Raw genomic sequence first — 14,135 nt, 5'->3', positions numbered from 1 at the left:
ATCATGCATTTACATTTAGTACAATTGCAGATTAAAACATATTTAATGTTTTTTTTTTTACTTTTTGTATCTAATTTTACAACATAAATTGGAAAATTAGACAAAGAATACAGGTTATATGTGTTAAGGTTATGTTTGTTTATTTCGATGCGCCGATACACTAAAAATCCCATGAGTTACATGTACCCGGAAGTTAACCCACAGCGTGTTGAAAATTCACATGGAAGCTAACAGTTCATGATAGTAGACGTACACGTTTGGACAAAGTTTGAGACGTTCAGTCACAGCCGTGGAAAATGAAAGTGAGTATATACAACGTGGTTGGTCTGGATTTCAAACCATACTGTTGTATACTTATATATATTCCACTTCACGTGGAATAACGTAGTGTGGTTAGCGTTAGCTGACGTTTTTGAAGCAGACACAAACAGTGCCGTGTGTTTCAAACACACCTTCTTTCCTTCCTCTGACTGTGTTGTGTAGAAAATGTCTGCTGCCAAAGTGAAGATAAAGGAGAGGAAGATGAGGAACCAGCCCTCCAGTGTTCAGTTTCCATCAAGGGAGAACAACCCACGAAACGGAGGAGACACACCGGTCACTGGTACTCTCTCTCTGTATGCCTCTGTCTCTCTGCCAGTTCTGTGTTGCTGTATGTGTCTGCATGGTCACACCTGAATCCAAACTTTAAACCTCCTTATATTCTAGCTTCATGATTAGAGATGGGAAGATACCACTTATTTTTTAATAATTATTTGTGTCTGATGCTGATATCACAAACTGGAGAATCTACTGATACCGATATCAGCCAGATATTTTAATTTTAGACCATTTATAAACTTATGAAGCTGTTAACAACACATTAATTTTGTGCCGAGTCATTTCAAATACATAATACTCTAACTGTGTGACAAATATTGTTGTCCAAAAAGAAGAAATAAACAGCCCAAACAAGCTTAGAATTTTTACAGTCTGTTCAACATGAAGCATGCGCTTTATTTAGGAATTTTGGATTGTATTGGATGTTACGTTTTTATCTATCTAATAGTAATTTTGACCAGCATCTGACTGATACTGATTCCCATCTCTCTTGACGAAATACTCTGTTCATTGCAAGACTATTTAATTTATGATATATCATGTAGGGCTGGAATGATACATCGATCATTAATCAATTTCTAAATTAATCAACTATTTTCATAATGGATTAATCAGTTTGACTGTTTATTAATAATCAAATCAAGTTTCTCAGATGTCTCATCTTGCTAAATGTGAATAGTTTCCCATTTCACTTTGCCGACACTGAGTTGAAATTTCTTCACGTAAATTTCTATGTGTAATTATTAACACCACCAGTGTTCGGGTAATCGTTTATCACCATCACTGTGACATCTACAGTAACTATTATATACATAACTATTTGATTTGTTTTGTTGGTCACAATAATCCTGCCCTCAGCCTCTTATGTAAGCATTTCTTACTTGTAGACCAGTAAACATTGTGTTCCAGCATCAAACCTCTTTTTTCCAGACAAAAAAAACTAATTTGATATGAGGCACATGCTGCCAACTGGCGCCAGAGCAGCCTTGATGGAAAGAGGAATTTATGGAGACTGGGCAAGGAGTTTATGTAATATTCATTTGATCAAGAAAAAAAGGAAAAGATTATCTGAAGATTATTGTTACTTACCACATTCATGGCCAGATACCTCATAGACCCTAACAATTTCTACTTCTTCAATATGTAATTGCCATAGAGACAACAACCTCTGAGTGTCTATTATGGGGGCAAACATTAGCAGTCTCATTGGTTCTGAAATGATAAAATGATGATCTTCCTAAAGGTGGGAGTGGTAGCAATGCTCCATCTGATATTCAGCAGTCTACAGAGAGGCAGACGAAACCTCAGCACCGTGGTGGATGGGTTCGTGGACACCAGAAAGATGGAGGAAGCTATGCCAAGGAAATACCAAAGTATATTTCAGGTAAAGACATTGTATTACTTTTACAAAGTCATATCAGTATAACTGCTGACTAAGCTGATGAATGTAGAGATTCATCATTTATTTTACTGCTATACTCGGTTGTTATTTTCCCCTCAAGATACATTACATTTAGTTGAACTGAGACGGTCTCAAAATGGAAGCAGTGAATTATGAAATTATCTGCAAACTGCAAATAAAGTTAAAATTCATTGCTTTTGCTTTTCTTTCCAACTACCATTCCTACCAGGTGGTGGTTTTGCCATGGCCAGGGCGGCAGAGGTGAGAGCCATGTTAAAAGCTGTCAACAAAACAACAGCCAGCTGCCATGTGTTTGAAGCCCTGCCCAAACACATGAGGAGAAGGGCCATGAGCCACAACATCAAGCGTCTCCCTCGTCGACTAAGAGACACAGCTAACAGATTGGTAAAGTTTAGGACATGTTTACATTCAGTATCCTGATACAAACATACTCCGAGAGCCTCTGTCATGTCCAGTGTCTTTTCTCTCACAGCGTGAAAAGAGCCTCCAGGCTGGCTCAAAGAAGAAGGAACAGACAAAGGCAAAGGGCAAGAGCCGCAAGGCCCGACGCCGGCATGGAAACCTACTGCTTGAGTTCAACCGGCGTCAGAGAAAAAACGTATGGCTAGAGACGCACATTTGGCATGCCAAGCGCTTCCACATGGTTAAAAAGTGGGGTTACTGTCTCGGGGACAGACCCACATGTAAATGTTATCGCCCCTGCTACAGAGCCATGAGCACCCACTGTTTGCTGCAGGTGACTTCACAGCTATTTCTTGCTCTTTTTTTTGCTTTGTTAATTTGTAATGAAGTCATCTTGAATTCCTGTAATTCCTGTCCTCCCAGGACCTTTCTTACTACTGCTGCATAGAGCTGCAGGGAGAGGAGGAAAAGCTGCTGGCTGCTCTGTCACAACTAACCAGCAAGCAAGCTGGTAAGTATTTTTCATTACTCTGCAACTTATATAAAGGTTTTTGTCTCTAGAAAATGCCTTTTTTACATGTATTCTTCCTCTTTGATTTTTAATATTCAGATAGTTGCAATTTTAACTTTTAGATTGACGGTTTCTTGATTTAATGTTTGCAAACCTGTTGTTAGTGCACATGGACAGTTCATTTCAAGTGGTTGTAAAAATGTGTATGTGTGTGTGTGTTTTTAGGTCCTACGTTTGCTGCAGCTCTGTGTCTATCAGGGCAAAGACAGGGCAGTGTGGTGGTCTACAGAGCGGGACAGTACCCCTCGCAGGTCCTGGGCCCTGTCACCTTTATCTGGAAACCTTGTACACATGGATCAACTCACAGACAGCTGTGGATTTGGGCTCATCCCTCTATTAAACAGGTATGAGGTGTTCTGAGGGATAAATTATTAATATTTTTGTATGTACTATTCTGACAAAAATAAAAAATAAATTGTAGATGCAGGACAATTGACAGGCAAAACTGTTAACATAAAATACTGTGTGCTCCTTCCAGGATCTTCTCCCTGAATTACAGAGTGTGTGCCAGTGTTGTGAGGCTGTAGTCCCTCCAGTTGTGCCTGTGGTTACACCTGCAGAGGTTACACCCACCACAGAACCTGAACTTAAACCTGAAAAAGCCCCTAAGCCCGCACAGAGTCACAGGACCAAGAGGAAGCGCAGCTGTAAAGATGCCTGTGAACCCCCTGCCAAGAAGATTCTAGGAGACGGAACCAGATCTCACAGTACACCTGTCACATGGAGATCCAGCTCAACGGGAATAGTCATAAAGTCAGTTGAGTTTACAGATTTGAAACTATTTTCAGCCATGAATTCTGGAGTTTGTGCTGTCCACATGACAAATGCAGCAGGAGATTGTCTGGGTGAGACACATTCAAAACAGGAGAATTCCAGATAATCCAAGTGAAGGGCAGGAGTCTGACTGTAGTCTACAGGTGGCAGGACACTCAGCCATTCACTCACTGTGGATTATCTGGAGTTTCTCCTGTTGCGTTCTCATATGAGCTCACTTGGACATTATCCATAGAATGTGGGTTAGGGCCAGCTTCTGTGGTCATTTGCATTCACACACATAGTCTAATCCCTAGACTATCTCCGGAGTTTAGTGCATGTCTGAAAGCAGCCCGAGCAAATAAAAGGCTTAGATAAGCAAGTTTCAGTTTAAATTGTGCTTGAATTTGTCTTGTGGATTTGCTGCAGCGATCTCACAATGGAGATAGTTCGCTATCGCCTCATTGGACCACAGTCCCACACTGTTCTTGCTGAAACTTTGGAAGCTGCTACAGACTGTAATGTAAGGGTTTAACATCATCAACATGAAAAAGGAGAGAGCCTCAGATATTTGTGCATTCCTAACAAATAAGTATGCATTTCTTTCTTTTATAAGGCTTTGGATAAATCCCAGCCATCCCCCCTTTGGTGGCCTGAGCACTGCAAAGACGAGAGCAAGATGAATCTGCATAAACAACAAGCTGATATCTTTAATATCCTGAAAGGTTTTTTTTTTATTATTTCACAGTGTAAATGAAAGCATTCTTATGTTTGTCTCTTAGTACCTTTGCCATGAGGCAGACATGTTTATAAAAAGTGAATGTTTTAATTCATCCAGACATCTATTCCACCGGGGAGCTCCCTGCAGGCACAGTGCTGGGTCTGGCTGTAGATGATCCCAGGCTGACTTTACCATCAAAGAAGGTTAAAGCTTTGCCATGTGTAAAGCAGACGGAAGGTAAAATCTAATCTACCAATCAGACTGAGCCACGGCCACTATAATCGTTACAGACAAATAAAATAATGAAATCCATTGATTTTATTTCCATAATTTAATCACCAATAAACTGCTTTCCTGGCCTAATCTCAGTTTCCCTTAAGGAAATGTTTTCATACACGATATGCCAGCAAACATCTGACCATTTACCAAACAATCAGTCTGTTATGTCTGGTTCTGAGGTTGTTTCAGTGAGTACACATCTGGTTCTGTGCTCCAGGGGGCCTCTGCCTCTCCATGCAGATGTTCCAGGTTCGAATCCTGGCAGGACCCTGTACTCGAAACACACTCGGTGACTGATGACAGCTGATTCACAGGTTTCACCGTTGTATTGATCATTTCTCCTAAAACAAAAATGTATAGTCAATCTGTCACTGTTGAGGTTTTCACAGTTAAGACAGAATTGTAAGCTTATTGCATGTTCAGTTTAAACGTGTTGCAGATCATTTTAAGAACTTGCAACATGGAAGCACTTACTATTGCAAATCGTCCCCATTCTCCAATGTATAATAACAAATGCTGAGGATTAAATGTAAACTTCACAAAGCACTAAGTTAACGCAGCTTTGTTGCATCATGTTCTTATTTCCTTTGGCTACCTGAATGAGTTTCAGTTATCAGTGATGACATTGCTGTTTATTTTAAATTTTGGGTTATAAATCAGACATGGAGAGTGTTAAAAGTTGCAGATGCTGGCCTTGTGGGAGGATGTGCTATGTGTTTGTGTTGTGTAATTGTTCCAGAGGTGGATGAGGAGAAGAGGAGGGAGCTGATGCTGCGTGGAGTACCCAAAAACTGTTGTCAGAGTTTCCTTTGGGAACAGTCTGTACGGGACAATGTTACGGATAACAAGATATCAGAGCAGGTAGCTTATCGTTTTCTTCAGAAGTGTTGAACATTAATTTTCAGCAACCAGTATATTTCTTTTTATTCCACTGTCTCTATGTCTGGTAGCATACATACCCTGAAATGTCTAATGTCTGTATGTGGCTACAGGAGTTGAACCGTATGAGAAGTGAGGTGCTGGTGCCAGGTTCCAGACTGAGCCCCACTCCACTACAAGGCCGAGTCCCTGTCCTGCTGGTCCACCAACCTGGTAAGCAGGTGGGACATGAAATGAGCTCCTGGGGTGCTGGATGGGACCTGCTGCTTCCTAAAGGCTGGGGAATGGCCTTCTGGGTCCCGCTGGTAAGTACCAGGACTTCGGGCTGAATGATTTGGGTAAAATATCCAACTGCAGTTATTTGCTATTGTGATTTGAAATGTGTTAGAAATTTGAGCTTCACTGAAACATTTCCATGTTATACATTTAACAAGATGGAGCATCACGTGAGATACCATCAAAATATTGTATGGACTGTACCTCAGACTAATTTTACCTTATTTTATTCAATTTTGTTTATTTATTGACTTCTTTAGAGTCTGACAGCAATTTCGTTTTGTGGTCATATTAAATCAAAACACAGCCTATTAAGATATTCAGATATAAGCTATTATACAAATCAAAGTATATACAACAGTAATGGGAATAATTTGTGCTTAGGATTCCAAATGATTTGATGTCAGGTTCAAGTAAAAATGTAAAATGATGTTTCCAGGTCTTTGAGTGAACAGTTGCTGAGGATGCTTTAATGATATACAGTATATAACACAGTGGAAATCTGTATCTGTTTCTCTTACTTGGATGCATTGGACATGTTTGAAAATGTTGACTATATTTGACATTTAAAAGCAGACTAAAAGCTTTATTTTGTCAGATTTGCAGAAATGCAGTATTTACTTGTTTCTCCCTCTGATAGGTTTACAGGGGAGTCCGTGTTGGTGGGCTGAATATGAGTCTGAAACACTCTCAGAATAAAGGAACCCCCCACTTTCCCCATGATTACCCAGACTGTCCGGCAGGTGTTCGTTTTCAGGAGGAGCAGGAGACCGAGCTCCTGGACAACTTCAAAAGGTCAGAGAAACACCAAAGCTGAGGCGAAGAAGCAAGATAATAATAATAATGTTTTGTGCCATTAGTGTGATCATAGTTTTAAGTTGATTAGTTTAGCAAATGGATTAGTTATAAGAGAGAAGGCCCTCGAGAAGGAGAATTAGTGACAGTTAGGTGATATTTGGAATTAGGAAGAAGAGGTGAAAGTTAAGAGAAGAAGGCAGTAATGCAACATTACAGGTGCCATACTTCTATAAAACACAAACAAATAAATGTGTAGGCTTCACACAACCATGCAATATTTAAGATACATTTTAAAAGGTAATCAGAAGAAATGAGATAAAGCCATGGGTCAGGTGTGATGGTGGAGTGGTTTCCAAGAAAGTGTGTGTGTGCTGTTGATAAAAGATTTGTTTCAAGGTTTTGTTGGACTGCAGAGGATTTTCAAAATTTCAGATTGGGTTTCAGCATTCTCACTTAGCAGAGTGACGCTTAAAGACATTTTGTTCTGGCAAACTATTTGTCAGTCTTGAGATTTTATACTCTGACATGTAATGTAAATAGAAAACACAATCTTAAAGGTCCAGGGTGTAACGTTTAGGGGGGATTTAGTGGCCGAAATTAAATACAGTATACTCCCCATAAGATCGTGCTTAGTCTTAGGCAAAATGATAAAAGAAAATGATAACAGCAAAGTGTCTCTTAAATAAAGTAAAATGTTATCCATTCAGTGTTCAAAAGGGTGGAGAATGATGTGAGAAACCTTTTTCTTTCATTCTTTCAAATTCATACAGTCAAACTAAAGCTTCAGGGAAAACATTCAAAACAACACAAGAGAAAATAGAACAAAGCTTAAGGAAATTCAAAAAAGCAAGGCTCTTGCTTTGTGGAAGCCGTCATCTTCTTGCCACGTCATATTTCTACAGCAGCCCGAACAGAACAAACCAGCCAGAGCATGCGTTTCGCATTTTGAAGTGGAAACTTACCATGCAAATGAAGACAAATGGCATCCTTTCTGGTACACAAAGGCCACCGTAGCTCCCTGATGCGCATGGGAAAGGGAGGGGTGAGTGGAGAAGTCCATTGGATGACGTCACCAATTCTTACACATTCGACCTTGAAGTACTTGCACCTACCAAACCTAAAGGTTGGTAGGTGTACACTGAGGCTATGTTTGAAAGGTGGTCTGTTGCTGTATGAAAGGATAAAGATAATCAGAAGCACATAGTGTGACTATGTGGTATGACAGGCTGTCAGTAAAAGCTGATAAAGATAAAGTGAAGTGTGCGTAAGCTCTGACCTCAGTTAATTTCCTCTGTGCAGAACTTTGCCAGCATGCAGATGAGATGTTAAAAAGGCCTCACGCTGTCTGTCCCCTACAAACGACCGCTTAGCAGTCCTGATGTATTGGATTAATTATCAAGAGTTGCCCCAACAGTTTGACAAGGTTCTGACCTTCTGACCTCTTCTGTAGGCGTCCACCCGCCAAGAGGACCAATTATGTGAAACATGGCTGTCTGGCTCCATTCTGTTGCCCATGGCAACAGCTGGCTGAGGAATGGGAGCTCATCACAATGGAGGAAAGAGAGGAGAGAAAAAGCGAAAGCCAGACCGAAACCACAACACACACTGACACAGTTATGGAGCAAGAAATGACATCACAGCCAAATATCGGTGAAACAAAACCCCAAAGCTTCTTCACTGTACTGAGGTGGGTGTTTTGTTTTACTTCTTGTACGATATTGTTTGTGATTTACACTGAAACTGTTCTTTTTTGTTTATCCTCCTCCTCCTTTTAATGAGTGTGAATTCATCAGAACAGACTCAAAACACATGACCGTCACAGTTTTGTGCTGAGGTCCCTTTAGACAATTAACCCTTCTGTTACCATCTTGTTGTCGCTGACGGGATTTGGCATGCGACTTCTCATTGCCGTAACTCCTAGACCTATATATCTAGACAATTCCAAAAACTATGGAGTGGCGATCTGTCCAGGGTGTACCTCGCTTTTGGACCTGTCAGCTGAGACATAGCTCCTCATGTGGACATAGACCCTCATGTGGACATAGACCCTCATGTGGAGGGTTAAGCAGTAGAAGATGGATGGATCCTGGAAAGCAGAGAAATAGATCTTTGCGCCCATAGACTTGTCATTACGGTAGCCCTCAGGACTTCCGCAGAATGACCGTCACAGACAAGATTCACCAGCACGTCACATGTTTGTGATGTCTGTTCCTAAACGGTTGAATAACAGATATCAAAAGTGAAAGTTATCCTGGAAAAAGTAGCAGAAGTACTCACTCATTTAACATTTTTTGACAATTCTACAGCCATAAAATCAAAATAAATCCAGGCAGCCTGATTATCATGATGTCGTACGAGGGTTAACATCCCACACATCTAACAATATTGATACAGTTGACTTTCAAAGGTCTCATGAACGAGCTTTGGTCTCCAGTCATCTTTATTAAAAGGCGGTCGTGCAGTTCTTGACAAGCTTGATATATAGCATCTCTCCGGCCTACCTCGCTTTCATCATAATGGCCCTGATGAGAATTCCCCAGAGGACATCCAGCCTCAAATTACTGCAATGCATCACTTAGATTAGTAGATGGGAAGAGTTGCATCTGCTCTCATAAAAGCACCATACAAGTTTTGAGTAATGACTCGAATTGATTGATTTTCAAATGTCAGCTACCGTCTTTCTTTTTTTTTTCTTTCAGTATTAGGAATTTTAAAAATGTTTCTCAGCAAAATTCCATGTCTCTCATGGTGCCTGATAGAGCCAATGAAAATGCAACTTCTTGTCTGAACATTACCCACTGTTAATATATAATTATGTATGTATGGATTATGTTATTTGCTGTTTCTTTGCCTACTAGGAACAGAAAATCTCTGAAACTACTGTCTGGGTGGTGTAGGCCCACAACATCTAAAGGTCAGCGATTCTGCCGCATCGGGCAAGTGCCTCTTCCCGACTCGTCAGCTGTGAGATTGTTTCTCACCGAGCATAGGATGAGTGTGGTGTGGGTGCGTTTGTCTCTGCTATCAAAGGGGAAACCAGAGCTTCATGCCATGGTGTGTGTGCCACTCACAGAGGACCTGAAACTGCTGAGTAACAAGTCTGACTGCAGTGGCCCCCAGGAGCCCCTGCACAAAAATCACTTCAAAACTAGAGCTAAGCACAAGAAAAAGGGCTCTAACAAAACTGCTGCTGCATCCTCTTTGTCCCCTGAGAAGACTGAGGCGGAAGGGTCAGCGGAACCAAACCTCCCCGTAGCAGCCAAAGACCCCAAATCATCCTCCGAGTCTTCCACAGGTCTCATCTTTGGGCTGTGGCCAGACCCTCTGCCGAGTGTCACCTCTCACTGCTCCAGAGTGACTCTAGGCTGGGTCACACAGGGAGACTTCTCCTTGTCTGCTGGGTGTGGGGAGGCTCTGGGCTTTGTCAGCGTTGCTGGTCTCCTCAGCACCATCCTCAGTCAACCAACTGAATACAGAGGAATAGTGCTGCTGCGCAACCCTACCTCCCTGCATTACCGCCTTGCAAAAATCAACATTGAGGTCTGATTGAAGCATCCGATTCCCTTTTGTACTTGACACGTACTTTACAGAAAGAGCTAGATTCTGCATTAATGGAGAGTGTTATATGCAATTAATTTGCCCTTTGCTTCGTTAACAGAATCCCTGTGCCTTGTAATTTCTTTCTTGTACCGTGCCATCGTCTTCTCTACAGTGTTAGCAGCAGAGTTGATGACATGCCTGAGGAATGGCTAACAGGTGTCAGTGTTATTTTTAGTTGTGTATTTTAGTTGTATATTTTACTGACGAGAGACATCGTCACTGTTCCATTTGATTTGCTATTTGTGGATTCTTGTTTTCACACTCATTCCTCTGACAGATTCCACATAGGAATCAGTTGGTTTCAGAGAGACAAACTGGTTTTCAAGAAGGAATTAATTTATGGCTTTTTGTGCATCCTTTAATATCCAGGCTTAATGACGCTGAAAGTATTTATCTTGATGGCGTTCTATTTTTTTAAGTCATTTAATGAGTTTCATTTCAGAGCTGGCTGTCAGTTCAACAAGGTGCAGGATTACTAATTTTTTTTTGTTTGAACATAAGCAAATAAAACACTGCACTTGAAAGAATGGGTGTTTTTGTGTGTAATTACTGTCGGCTTCACGGAATTTAATCTCTGACCTTTATAAGTTGGTGTGTTGAACACTGGCACGTAATCATTTATAGTTACACTGGCAGTACAGTAGTTTTCCACATATCCCATAATGTGTAGGTGGCGGATAAGAGGTTAGTTGCTTGGCAACAGTTAAGTTTGGTAGCAGTGGAGTTGAGAGTGTAGTCTGTTATTTATTTGAGGTAAAGACGGAAGGGCAGGCTGTGCATCCATGATTTTCCACCCACCATTGGAGGGCAGTAGTGCACCGTTTTTCATGAATGCTATGATTTGAAATTTTAGAAACCACCATTGTTTCTTGACACACGATCACACACAGACCAATTTTCTCAGTTAATAAACACAATTCAAATATTTTTATTTACAGGTGTTGGTCAGAGTGGCCTGTTTAAAAATGAAAGGCTGCTGCTGCCCATAAGGCATCTGATGTTTCTCTTTAATCCTGAGGTGTTTTTTTGGTCTAATTTAGAGTCAGTTGTTTTCCAAGTATCATTGATTACCCAGCTGGAATTACTCCTATCACACAGGTGAAACAGAATATAGTCTAGTAGCACTCTTTTTCAGAGAGGTATTTGCTAGTTTTGGTGTAATAATTTAACACCAATTTGGCCACTGATACTGGCACTCAGCTGACACTGGCTTGACTTGCCTCCCACCATTTATTGCTATAAATAGAGATATTATTTAAGTACCCAAAGGAAAGACATGCACTCACAAGTCTACCTAAATTGCAGTCCCAACCAGCACTGGAGCGGGTCTTTATGAATCATCTGTTTGTCCAGCACTACTGCACATAAGCTTGGCTGCCAGCGAACCGTATGTCGAAGTCTTGGCCTCAGGCTGCACTTTGCCTGCGTGCACTCTCCCTGTGAACACAGACAGACAGGCACAGCTCATTAGAGGCACCCAGCTACCAGGGCTGCAAACATTAGATACACCAGATAAATTCAGGGTCAGTGCTTGCTAGATTCATATCGACACTCTCGGCCATAATCAGTGCACCAATCAATGAGGGTCGTCCCACAACGTACACAATATGGACAAAAGTATTGGGACACCTGACCATTACAGAGACTGTAAAGACATATTCAAATACTGTGCCTACACGGTACTTTAATATGGAGTTGCTCCCCCCTTTGCAGCTATAACAGCTTCTACTCTTCTTGGGAGACTTTCCTCAAGATTTTTTGTGTCCATTCATTCTGTAGAGAATTTATGAGGTCTGGCACTGATATTGGACGTGAAGACCTGGCTCACAATCTCTGTACCAGTTCATCCCAGGGCTCTGTGTGGGTCAGTCAAGTTCTTCCACAACAAACTGTGTCTTTATAGTCTTTGCTTTGTGCACTGAGGCACAGTCATGTTGGAATAGCAAATGACCTTCCTCAAACTGTTGGAAGCATAACTTTGGTTTGCTAAAGCGATAATTGTCCTTCATTGGAGATAAGGGACTGACCCCAAAGCCTGATTGAAACACCTGAATTCAATCCTTAACAGGTGTGGCCAAATACTTGTATCCACATAGTGTTCATTGTTGCACAGATTAGTGGTTAAAAGCTGATAAGAAAGTTACCAGGGATCTTGTCCAAAGAGATAATATTGCGATCTTGTTGCTTTATCTTTGGTCTGTTTCGGGCTATCAGGAAAACTCCAAGAAATGACAGGAGACAACTGGGAAAAAATACAACATATATATATATAAATATATGTACGTTAACACCATCTTAAAATGTATATAACAGTTAAATATGCTGCAGTAAGTGGTGTGTCCTTGAATACGTACCCAAACAGAAACATAAAAATGTTGAGTAAAGCCAGACCTTCAAATTCCTGGTAAAACACTATCCCTGCAAAAAAAGGATATTAATAATGAAAAGACGAAAAGACATTTCACAGAGAAACGGAACATGTAAATTATCTCCAGTGCGTCGATTTTGAAGTGTAGCCCTGAAACTGCTGAGCACACTTTGCACAGATTTTATAATAAACTGAAAAATGTAGAGAAGAGATAAGAGAAAATGTCCAGGATTTCCTCTTTCTGTATCTAGTACCCAACGTTTTCCTCGCGCTCACTGTTCATTTGGAGAAATCTGGCAACGACCTGTTGATAATCTTCAACTGCACTTATCACCACATAGACTTTAATATGTGTTTCATTGATGACCAAAACTAATCTTTCAGAACACTTTTGGGTATTCTTACACTGCCTATAACACATCAGCTGTGTTTCTTTAAATATCCAATTGCATGCTTGCTTGTATATACAGTACATTTTACATTTCTGCATGCTTGGTTTGACTCTAAAATTGGTGGTAATTTGTGTAATAATTCAAGAAGTGAGAAGAACAAGAACAATTTCTTCTTATATTTGTACCTTATTAGTAATCTGGTGGCAGCGTGGCAATTTATCCACAGGTGATGTGAGGGCTACGTACTGTAGGACCACATTCAGAATCTGAGATAACCACAAGTCTCAAGAAACCATTTTAGCGACAACACATGCACCATAACACACTGACATTACATTGGATCGCTGATGTATGATAAGAACTACACATGGCTTTACAGTAAGCATTTACTATTTTTAAGTTTGTGTTGGTGGGATGAAGACAATGATGAGCATCATTCCTTCATTCATTCATCACTTTATCCTTCACATGAAGGTCACTGGTGCCAATCCCAGCTGACATGATGAAAGGCAGAGGTGGAAAGAGTACTGAAATATTCCACTCAATTAAGTACCACTATTTTGTTAACATTTTACTGCAGTACAATACAAGTACTGGTCTAAAAATGTACTCAAGTTGAAAAAGTAGCTTGTTTAAAATGTACTCAGAGTAAAAGTTACTTAGTTACTTTTTTAAGAAGGATGGGGTTCTTTCTTTTGTTGCGAGAAAAGGACAAGGGACGCAAATCTCACATGAATTGTTTTTAATTAAAGGCAAATTAACGTGCTGACAAAATAAAACATGTAAACACATAATGAATCGGTCAAAATGGGTCAAAGGTCATAAACACTTTAACTTTCTCACTCAGGGACTTTAATTATTTCATAATATTAATATTTTATTTATAAGTTTCCGGTGCATTAATTTTATTTTATTATCATTTATTTTACTTTCCACCTCAGACGAAAGGAAGGGTCAAACCCTGGTCAGGTCGCCAGTCCATCACAGGGCCACAATGATGAGTATCCAACTTAAAATAATTTTTTATATTTTTAAATATCACCAGGGCAACGGTGCAGCTCAACCATGTTTGGGCA

General features: G+C 40.4%; 1 protein-coding gene and 1 long non-coding RNA gene across 2 annotated transcripts; one reads left to right on the top strand and one right to left on the bottom strand.

The window, feature by feature from the left end:
* Window positions 1–184: 184 nt before the first annotated feature.
* Window positions 185–10,826, top strand: pop1 (POP1 homolog, ribonuclease P/MRP subunit). The gene is made up of 16 exons (XM_044034869.1): window positions 185–302; window positions 484–601; window positions 1,841–1,981; window positions 2,229–2,404; window positions 2,493–2,756; window positions 2,846–2,933; window positions 3,159–3,337; window positions 3,472–3,746; window positions 4,176–4,269; window positions 4,363–4,471; window positions 4,585–4,704; window positions 5,486–5,607; window positions 5,739–5,930; window positions 6,542–6,696; window positions 8,150–8,386; window positions 9,558–10,826. Exons 1-16 carry the CDS (start codon window positions 297–299, stop codon window positions 10,243–10,245), a joined length of 2,964 nt encoding a protein of 987 aa, XP_043890804.1. The 5' UTR covers window positions 185–296; the 3' UTR covers window positions 10,246–10,826.
* Window positions 10,827–11,214: 388 nt separating this feature from the next.
* Window positions 11,215–13,490, bottom strand: LOC122774963. Its single transcript, XR_006361040.1, has 3 exons — window positions 12,654–13,490; window positions 12,444–12,541; window positions 11,215–11,736 (listed from the first exon to the last, which is right to left on the bottom strand). It is a non-coding gene; the product is annotated as an uncharacterized LOC122774963 (long non-coding RNA).
* Between the last annotated feature and the right edge of the window lie 645 nt (window positions 13,491–14,135).

The sequence above is a fragment of the Solea senegalensis genome, linkage group LG9 (genome assembly GCF_019176455.1).
Source record: "Solea senegalensis isolate Sse05_10M linkage group LG9, IFAPA_SoseM_1, whole genome shotgun sequence".
Classification (NCBI taxonomy): Eukaryota; Metazoa; Chordata; class Actinopteri; order Pleuronectiformes; family Soleidae; genus Solea; species Solea senegalensis.
The sequence above is the reverse complement of the archived record's forward strand: the minus strand, read 5'-3'. Positions and strand labels throughout refer to the sequence as shown.

Bases quoted from the DNA above. Each gene is read 5' to 3' on its own strand.
- pop1 (XM_044034869.1), top strand. The intron at 3,338-3,471 runs GTATGAGGTGTT...TGCTCCTTCCAG, and splicing joins CTCATCCCTCTATTAAACAG to GATCTTCTCCCTGAATTACA. The intron at 5,931-6,541 runs GTAAGTACCAGG...TCCCTCTGATAG, and splicing joins TGGCCTTCTGGGTCCCGCTG to GTTTACAGGGGAGTCCGTGT.